Consider the following 11,043-nt stretch of genomic DNA (forward strand, 5'->3'; position numbering starts at 1 on the left):
TTGTACTTCTTTTGTGAATTAAACAAGTAAAAATATTAAAAGCGTCTACCTTTTTTATCTTGGCCTTTTCAGCTTTTTCTTCTTTATCACATTTCTTGGCATTCCTATTAAGTTCTTTTGCAGCAAACTTCAAGTTAAATAAGTGTTCTGAAAATATAGGTTAAGGCTAGCTAGTCAAAAAGTCATTTTTTTTTCCAGCAAAAAGACCTGAAAACTTGTTAAAATCATTAAAAAAGGATCAGATAATACTATAATTTAAGTCAACTAATCATAAAATTTCTAAGGGAAGAGAACAAACTATTTCTTTTAAACTACTTTTCACCCTAATCAAGAGCACATAGTATTAATTACAAAGGAAAAATAACTGTTCTGAAGAAACTGGGTAGATAGTATTTTAGCCAAGTTTAACCTCATTAGTAGTAAGGCATGTCTATATTTTTTACTTTCTGAAATGATGTCTTGAGAAGAATAAATCATCATTAATGTGGCACTCCTGCTAAAAACCACCTCATTTGTTATAGATTTTCAAGTGTCAAATTCCTGAAGAGCAAGGAACAATTGAATAATTGGCACAATTTGGAGATTACAGAGACAAGGTGGATGACTACATGAAACACTACCAAAAGGCTCTGAGAAACTCTACCAATAGCCCTTATTGAGGGAAGCCAAAGCAATAATGTGGATGCAGAACTGAAGCAGAGACCATGTAGAAACACTGCTTACTAGCTTGCTCAACTTGCTTTCTTATTATTACCTAGGGCGTCCTGCAAACAGTGGGCTGTGCCCTCCCACATCAATCATTAATCAAGAAAAATGCCTCAAGGAGCTGCCTACAGGTGTTCTCTCTTCCCAGATGACTAACCTGTGTCAAGTTGACAATAAAATCAACCAGCACAAGTAAAACAGAAAACTGAAGAAAGCTGGGGAGAAAGTTAGCTAACTGGAATACAGATCTGATTTACAATAAGAAGAAGCAGATAAACAGCAATAGAAGTAGACTAAAATGGTCTTACAATATCTGGAATACTTGGGCTTGAAAGATGGCTCTGTGGTTAAGAGCATGGCTGGCTCTCTAGAGGACCAAGATTCAATTCTCAGCACCCATACAGGCGCTTGCAACTGCCTGTAACTCCACTTTCGTGGGATTCAATGCCTTCTTTTGGCTTCCACAGACAACAGACATGTATTTAGGACACAGATATACATGCAGGTAAAACACTCATACACACATAACAATAAAATAGGAATAAAAATATTAAAAGAATCTGGAATCCTATGGGGAAAACATGATAACAGTGTGAAAGATTATATTTAAAATGAGAACATGTGAATATTCTGTAACTAATGAGCACAATAAAAAAGGAGCACAAAAATTCCTAACAGGCCAAAACAACATAAATTCACATCTAGATGCATCATAGTAAACCCACAAACATCAAAGACTAAATGAACTTTCAAAGCCACAGGTGAAGTTCAGACAATTTACGAGTAATACAGTCAAATAGATCAGAATTTCCAAATAAAACTCCTAAGTAATTACCAAAGGACATATGGTCATGCACTATTCTAAGTAGTGATAGTCTACCAAAGTGCCATAAATACCAATAGCAAACATTAAAGTATTGCTTCTAAAGAGAATCTAGAACTTGGCTCCTATGTGTTAAATTTTCACCAACTGATGTATATTTGTTTTATGTGCATTTCTGTTTTAACAAACCCTATTTAATACATACTGTTGATTCATTAATAGCAAATTCTTAGCTTAGAATACTATAATTCATGACTGGAAATTTATCTAGTACAAAAATTTTATCTACAAGGCACACCACAGCCTTCTCATGCTAAAAACATGAAACAGCCCATTAAAGGCCTATAAAAGGGAACTATTTTAAATAGTGGAATTATAAACAGAAGGCACAAAATACAGAAAATGTAATATTAGACAGAAGACATTCATTTACAGTATGATTATTCATTACTTTTCCTAAGTAGGAAACAGGAACATTAGTTAAGCCAAAATGTTTACTAATCTAGGCAAGTTCTGGAATAAAAATATCATTTGTGCTAGTTTTCTACAAATTTTACCATGTAGGCAAATCTGCAAATACAGAATGTTTCAATAATTAACTTAGCTTCTCAAGAAACTAAACTAGGTCTAACAAAAGGCTTGATGGGCACAGAATTATATCCAGGAAATGTTGGTTACATTAGAGAATCATGATGTCCAATTTTAAGATTAAAAACGCAGAAAATAAACAGATGTAAACACCTAAGACAAAGGATGGGGTGAGTTGAGTATTTTAAGAACTTTGTACCATTCATAAATAAATCACATTCATTGAATTTAACACTAACTATACATGTTAAAATTTCAAGGGTACCACTGAAGAAATAGTATGTAACTGCCAAAGTAATAAAGGGAAAAATGGTGTGAACCATTTACAGACTCAAAGGAAAGCAGCAAAAGAGTAAGGAATCTAGAGATAAAAGGCCAAAAAGAAATGATAAATTAAGTAGAAATTTTCCCCAAATGTGGGCTGGGTAAATATAAATAGCTCAGCTGGAAAAGTGCTTGCTTAAAAAGCCTGACAATCTGAGTTTTATCCCCAGAACCCATATGAAAAAAAGAGTTCCATTCTCAGAGTTTGGGGGGCCATTTCACCCCCAGTTTTCCCCAGGTTACTCTTGAACAGGAGCTGCAGGAAATATTAGCTAGAAATATAGCTGGAGAGAGATACAGACAGAAACATAGAATAGCCTCGGGAGGGCCTGGATCCTTATCCATCGGACCCTGACTGTATCTGCCAAAGAGCTTTTATATGAATGCCAAGGGGAGAATCAAAAGACCTCCCCCCAGGCACAGACAAGTGCAGACCCTTCTGATCACCTGGCAACCTTGCCCGTGGTCAAATCATCCCCATATGCAGCTCTACTGTTTCAGGCAATGTCAGATCTCACAAGGAAACTTCTGTGGGCTCCCATACCAGAACCTACCTTAAAAAGCTGCATAGGGTGGCATGCATCTGTAATGCCAAAACTCTCACTGAGAGATGGGAAGAGAAGACTAGAGAATTGCCCAGAAGTTCTTGGACCAGCTAGGCTAGAATACACAGTGCAACAGAAACAATAAGAAAGACCCTTGTCTCTATAACATAGAAGGAGAGAACTGACTCCCAAACACTGACTATTGATCTCTACATGTGTGCTATAGTAAACAATATAGACAGGACTTTAAAAGCAAAGATATTGAATGAAAAGATGGCAAAAGACAAACAAACAAACAAACAAACAAACACTATTCTAAAATAAGAAGTCATAAGTTTATTACTATCAATCAAAACAATATTAAAAGTCAATAAAGTATAAGGAATTAAGAAAGAGGGCTCATCATAAAAATTCACAAGCTGACCTAATAATCAAAGCTATAGGAAATACACCTATAGCATAGCTGCAAACTGTGTGTGTATGTGTGTATGTATGTGTGTGTGTGTGTGTATGTATGTGTGTGTGTGTGTGTGTGTGTGTGTGTGTGTGTGTAAAACTGACAAACAGATAAATGTTGGACAATAGTAACAGAACTCAACTGACAAGACAAAGTGAGGATATATAAGTTATTAAAGACCCCAATTAAAAGCTTAGTTAAGAGGCAGAGAGAGGGCTCAGTGGTTAACAGCAATGTCTGCTCTTCCAGAGGACCTGGGTTCAGTTCCCAGCATCCACATGGAAGGTCAAAACCATTTATAACAAAATTTTCTAGGGGATCTAATGTTGATTCTGGCCTCTGTAGGCACTGCATATATTTGGTGTACAGATAGAATCCAGGCAAAACATGCATACACATAAAATAAAATCAATTAATAACTTGTTAAATGTAACAAGCCAGATTAAGATGAATATTACATGTTTTCTGGGCTCTGTGGACTTTCTCTGTCTCTGTCTGTCCCTCTCTCTCTCTCTTTACACACACACACACACACACACACACACACACACACACACGTCTGTGTGTGGTATATATACATGCATACACGTGTATACACATTGCATCAAAGTCAAAATGAAACAAAAAAGGAGAATAAAAATGTAATAGGAAACAGGCAAATATTGTATATTTTCACTCTTATGTATAATTTGGTATTAACCATATAAAAACAACACATGAAATAGAAGGGGGACTATTCAGAGGAAGAAAGGAAGCCAGCAATAAGAGGAAGGAGATGAGAAGCTAATGAGAAAGCATATGTACAATGTACAATGATATATATATGTTGATATGATAAAATGAAATGCATTATTTTGCAGACTAACAATAAAAAACTTAAAAGAAAAACAACATGGAGAAAAACAGCTAATCTTGCCCCAACAGTTTGAAAATATACACTTCAAGCATATTAGAAGAATTATACATTGGGTCATAAACAAAAACTGTAATAAATATCAAAAAATCTGTCATCTGAACATCATTCAGTAGTTAATATATTTGATTTCTTCATACTTTAATGCAATATGAAGCTAAAATAAAATTTTAACAAGTTGTGTTTGAAATCTTAAAAAGTTATATATAACTAAAAAGGAAAATGTCTTCTATATTTAGTATTGAGTAACAACAAAATGACTGAAATGTTACTTATGAAATATAGTTAATGGGGACACTCTGCCACAAGGGAAGACTGAAAATTAATGTTGTAAACATTTACCACATAAAATCAGGAAAAAGATATAACAAGCCTTGAAGGGCATCAGAGGGAAGAAATCAAAGAGGGGAAAACAAAAATACAATAAATAGGCAAGCTGAGTTCCCTGTAAAATCTGACATCATTTGCTGTATAGCAACCAGTCAAGCAAAAGAGGCATAAATAAAATAAGGAAAGGAACATAACTGTAGATAAAGATACTTGAAAATAATACATTACGGCATTAAGCCAAAACACTTGCAAGCTGTTTGTAAAACACCAGTAAAATAGATAATACTAGATCAATGAAAGAAATTAATAAAGTCTCAATAATTCAGAATTTCTGATGCAACACTTAAAAATATTTTCACATTTAAAAACAGAGGTGATGGTATTACTGCTGGTTTTTGTCAAATATTTAAGAAAATGTCAATTCATACCTTGCACAAACTTTCTGAAGGGTTAGGAAAAGGAAAGAACACTTTATAACCTTGAAACCAGACTTTAATTAAAGGCCATATTCACTCACCAGCAAAGATTAAAAAATATTAAACACAATATTGGCAAGCATTATAGATGGGCAATATATTATAAATGCTTCATAATCATGATGAGTTTACCTTAAGAATCCAAAGACAGTTTAACATTAAAAAAAATCTAAAACTATCTATGTATTTTATATTCATATTCAATTAAGTAAAACATAAATAAAAATCTGAGTATACAAAGAAGGACCATAAAGACCCAATATTCACCTGATAATCAAATAAACACAGAGATAAGCTATTCATGGAGAAATTCTAAAAATGAAATTGCATCTAACCAAAAAAAATCTATTACAAGCATCAGACTAATCAAGACTAGTTAGATTTTTCTTAAAATCAAGGATAAGAACGTGATCTTGCTCTAATTTTTCTTAAAGTATAACAGTATTCTGGAGTATTTATATGCATACAACAAAAAGGGATATAAAATACTGGTTACAAAAGAAATAATCAAACCAGTATTATTTTCAGATAATATTGTAGCTGGAGTTATCTCTAGCCCCACCTGGGTCCGCAGCCACTCATACCCAAATAAACACACAGACACTTATATTATTTAAATTGCTTGGCCTAAAGCTCAGGCTTTTTGCTATCTAGTTCTTCTATCTTAAATTAACACATTTCTATTAATCTATAAGCTGCCACATGGCTTACCAGTACTTTTCATCATGGCGGTGGCTGGCAGCATCTCCTTACCCAGCCTTCAACTTCCCAGAATTCTCCTCTCTCTTTGTCCCACCTATACTTCCTGCCTGGCTGCTGGACAATCAGCATTTTATTTATCAATCAATCAAGCAAGCAACACATTCATAGCATACAGATATCTACAGCATAATATATGTTTATCCAAAGAAAATTTAACACAACAAACCTGTTTGTTCCTAGTCCTACATCACCCAGTTTTTGCCAGTCTACATAGAATATATGATTAAAAAACAATCACACTAATATTTCTTTTAACGATAGGAAAGCTAATCTCAATGCCCATCACTAAAAGAATGAATAATTGTGACATATCAATCTACTTGAAAACTACATAGGAATGAAAATGCATTTTAAATAATTAATGAATCATAACTAATATTTAAAAAATACCAATGATACTGCAAATATACCATTTAAAAACATGAAATGCATCAATTTTAAGAGTGTACATGTCTTATATAATATATAAAGAAATTAACTGAAATCATAATTGTCAACTTTTAGATAGCAGCAACTGTAGTAAAAGAATTTAATTGATAAAGTTCTATAGTATTTCTTAGGCCAAATAGAAGGCTCTCAGGAATGTTTTGCTCTTTTTCCCAACTTTCTTAAGAGGGAAGGATTAAAGCTACAACTTTTAAAAAAGGAATTTAGAATAAAAAGTTAGTGTTTGTTTGGCATAAAGTATGTATTCAATAGATTATATTATCATTTACTAAGTCACCTATTTTAATAGAGAAATCTATTTAGAAAGTACATCAAAAGTTCAAGTTTGTCTTTATAGTATTATATGAAACTATTATGTGCTATTGTATTGCTTTTCTGTGTTATAGCTTTTCAAAAATAATTAGAATTCAAAGAATTAACTGTATATACAGAAGTCTTAGTTTAAAATAGAACTCTTATTACAGAAAATCTGTGACTATTTAAACTGATAGTAAATTCTCTAAATAAAGTAGTTCACAAGCTACTTTATTACAAACTCCACCAGCCAGATTATATAATTCTTGATGAACAGAAGTAGAGGTTGAAAAACTGCAGGTAAGAGGAAGAAAACAAAAGTGTTTCAGGGAGAGTGTTGGGCTCTCCTGAGAGATGGTTCAGTTATTGTTAGCATTTACCAAACTCCTACAGAGGAGCAGAGTTCAGTTCCCAGCACCCATGCCAGGTAACTCACAATCTCAGCTCCAGCTCCAGGGGTTCTGACACTCCTTTGGCCTCTGTGAGCACTTGCACTCATGTGCACATACCCAGACACCACACATACACACACATTCAAGTAATTACAAATGAATCTTTTTTTAAAGTGTTCCACTAATAGCTGTCCTAGCATAAAACAGTGGTACCACTACCACAAACCATGTATTTGATAAGTGGCATTATTATGCTTTTACTTTTCTGACTTTTTAAGTTTCTAGCTCCTTGATTATTCTTGTGTGTGTTAGGGAGGTAAATTTGGGTCAAATTTACTCAAAGTTTTAGTAAATCAAAGTTACTAAAGGCAACTTTAGAGATAATTTTACTAATTTGAAAATATAAACCTATAGATGGATAAGCATGGATTAACTAACGAAACAAAGAGGAACTCAGATGCAGTTTATCTCTTAGTTCATATATTGTATTTTAACTACTACAGGGCATTGTTCAGAACTGGCCTTTAAATGGTATGGAAAGGAAGACCCCAAAAGAACATTTAAAACTTTTTGTAAAAGACAGCATCCTGTTGATTCCACAAGCCATAAATTACATATGCACTGGCAAGGGACCAATTAATGATACTGTAAACACTGGAACTCATTCCAGTAGAGGCTACACCTTCCATTGAACCTTCAGAAAGGTGGATTTAACTGATTGGAATTTCCTTGACTGTGGAGAGCTTGGAATTCTGTAGGTCCAGGGCCTAATTAAATTTCTCTTGGGCTATCTTTAGCCCCCTTAACAGCCATTCCTTGCCCACCTCTGTCTGATCTAACATCCTGTGACTAACAGATAAACCCTTTTGAAATGTATTTACAGACCAGCAGCTCAACCAAAAGGCTAAGAGTGCTCTCAGATAGATTTAAGGCCTATAAGCTAAATTTTCCTTTGATGTCTCCACTCATATACTGCAAAAAAGCCTCAATTTATAACTTTCTTCTGTTAGTACAAAAAATGCATTAAACTATCTCCACACTGGAACATAGAGTTTGGGGTAACCTGAATGTATGTTCATAAGCCATGGCTACTCATATTTAACTTCAGAATAAACTATGCTATCCACATTAAAGTGAAAATGGTTGTTTATGTTGATGGTACACATCAAAGTATATTTATTAATGCTGACAAGTCTGATACTAGTATGTAACTCATTTTGTTTTAGGATTTAAAGTGATACTAGTATGTAACTCATTTTGTTTTAGGATTTAAAGTAATTCATAAGATCTGCAATGACTAACAGCTATTTTTAAGGAGCTAGCTATTTTTGTGTGCAATACAGCCCCAGGTGATAACAGCCCAGAACTCCCTTTTTGAACTCAGAGTATGTCCAGTACTTATTATCTACATCATTGGTCCGTAACCTCCTTCAAGTTAGAATGCCTAGAAAAAAAAAAAAAAATCATGGTTACAGTGATCCTCAGAAAAAAACGCACACAGTAATACTCAAAACTGTGCATGCAATTTTAAAACATTTAGTAACTCCACACATTAGCATTCATCTTGAATTAGTAGGAGTTGCCTTGCATTGGTATTTATCTGCATGTATGTATGACCTCTGGCCCCCAGATCAAAAGCTGTTCAAAGATAGAAGTGGTATGTTTAACCTCATATGTCCACTATATAGGTATATGGTTTACTCTATTGTCTCCAATCCTTTCAAAATTTCTAGGAAAAATACTTTTTTAAGCTATTAAAATATCTCATACTTCAGTGTATGTTCAAAAATACAATTTGGTAGGCACTACCATTTCCTTTTACCTTAAAAATACCTTTCTAGGGTTGAAAAGTCAGATAATATGCTTTCCAAATGTGTCGAGTGGGTGACATAGGATGTATGCCATGCCCTAACTCAGCTTTTTTCCCCCTTTGGAACTGGGAAAAATCCCTGATCTTCTGACTCATAATTCAGTGCTCTTCATTTTACTTATAATGTGAAAGTACACTACATTCACTATTTTTTTAATGTGCAGTATAAACTGGGCCTTTCTTAGTCATCTATTCATCATTTCATGAAATGACCTATCCTTCCTCAAATGATAACATTTTAATTTTCAGCGTATTTTGGTTAGTGTTACACGTTATGTTAGAAATATTTTCCATGTGACATAAAATTTAATCTATCCAAGAGTTTATCTGTATTTCAGGCTTATAAACTAAACGAAGCCAAAAGATATTCTAACATGAGCTACTGAACAGTTACCTACATTTTGTCTTTTTGCCACCTTGGACTGGAAAAAAAGCAAATTATTCTATTTTCTCTAATGCCAACCTCTGGAAGAAGTAAGAATTACAGCAACATGGAGTTGCTGTGATGGAATTTTAGTAGTGAAAAAAACAAATTTCATATTGTGACGTCATCAGGTAGCTTTATTTTTAGCTTCTACTAATTGCCTAAGTAGCCACACAGGTATGGCTGATGGATTTCATGGCTTCAGGAATGACCTTAAGTTTCCTCAAGTGTTAAATTAGCACGCAGATGGATCAGAAAGCAAGCATAGTTCCGAGGGCTCCTAGCAATTGGTCCACCTCAACAGTCACCTGCATTCAGAAAAGGGCGGCTTGCCAAAAGCTATTTGTCCACGTACTGCATTCAAAACCTACATCTCCGCCCAAAAGCGTAGACAAACTCCAGCCGCCACCCCGGTTCTGGCACCATGCCCTATCCATTTCAAAGATGCCAAAATTCACTGATAAGGCAGGTGACAGAAGTCCTCAACAAGAGGCGGTACGGGCTCATTTATCTCCTTCTGTCCACAGGCTTCCCTGACCCTCCCCACATTCTAGGATGGCGGCGGCGGCAACGGCAGCGGCAGCAGCGAGGAGGAAAGAGGAAAAAAAGGAAAAAAAAAAAAAGCCAAACCTAGCTGCCAGAGCCTACCGGTCCGCGCTGGAGCGCCCTCACTCCACTCGCGGACCAAAGAGGTCAAGCCCCTGGGCGTGTTCCCCGCCCTGGCTTTGCCCTCCTCCGGTCCCCAGGGTCCCTGGTAGCACCTCCACCATCGGAAAGGATACTCTCCATGTTCGACATGATCTCCCGAGTTCGCGGGGTGGGGAAGCGAGGGAGGGGCCGGTAACACTCGGGACAAGGGGCAGGGGCGCCCGCGGGTCGTGGGGCGAGGGTCGCTAGGGAGTGCGGAAGGCGGCGGTTGTTCCCAGCTTCTGGGGTTCCTAGCCCACTTCCTGTTTCGGCTTCGAACTGGTGGTGGGTGGAGTCCCGCGAGCCAGAGAGGCGGGACTGGGACGACGCCAAAATGGCTGCAGTGAGTGCTTCGGTTAGGAAGGGCTCCGGTCGCTTGGGGGCGATGGAGCTCTGAGAGCAAAAGCTTAGGTCCCTCCCACTCAGATGCTTCACGTGCGCTCAGGATAACACCGCTCTTAACCTGGTCCGGCATCCCACCAGCCTTCTAGTTCTTTCTTTTGTCAACCGGGACTCTGCTTAACCTTCCGCCCCACTTCGTCCCTCAGATTTCACACTATTCTTGGCGCCCCCATCCCTTTTTCTCAGAGCTTAAGTCTTAAAGGATGAAGACAAAGGTATAGGACTTTTCAAGTACTTTTAAAAATTTCTAACAGTGTAAAATAACGGCACGAGGGGTTAGTGTGACTTGTAATGTTGAGATTGTAAAAAGGATCTGAGCTTTAGAGTTTTAACCTAGAAGGGGAAGGGGGGAAAGTAAGGCTCCGCTTACAAGGTAATGTTGCTATAAAATACCTTTTCATATGAGTAGGGGTATTTTATTTTTCTTTAGCATAGATGATGTGTGATATAAAATTAATATAAAGTCTTTATAATGGGTGGGAGTGGGTTATTCTAAGACGTGGATAGTGCTTGGCAGTTTTTTGGTTTTTGTTTTTTTGTTTTTTTTTTCATGCAACTTACGAAAATGTCCAGAGGTGAATTTATTAGATGTCCTCTCTGGACT

General features: G+C 36.1%; 1 protein-coding gene across 1 annotated transcript in view; it reads right to left on the reverse strand.

Annotated features, from left to right (window-relative positions):
- Positions 1 to 10,365, reverse strand: part of LOC118573584 (charged multivesicular body protein 1b-2) — a 45,454-nt gene extending 35,089 nt beyond the window's left edge. The window contains exons 1-2 of the mRNA XM_036173866.1: positions 10,133 to 10,365; positions 50 to 147 (exon numbers count right to left, since the gene is read on the reverse strand). Of these exons, the coding sequence (XP_036029759.1) occupies positions 50 to 147; positions 10,133 to 10,148 (114 nt within the window). The 5' untranslated portion in view covers positions 10,149 to 10,365. The remainder of the gene's footprint in view (positions 1 to 49; positions 148 to 10,132) is intronic.
- Between the last annotated feature and the right edge of the window lie 678 nt (positions 10,366 to 11,043).

The sequence above is a fragment of the Onychomys torridus genome, chromosome X (assembly GCF_903995425.1).
Source record: "Onychomys torridus chromosome X, mOncTor1.1, whole genome shotgun sequence".
Classification (NCBI taxonomy): Eukaryota; Metazoa; Chordata; class Mammalia; order Rodentia; family Cricetidae; genus Onychomys; species Onychomys torridus.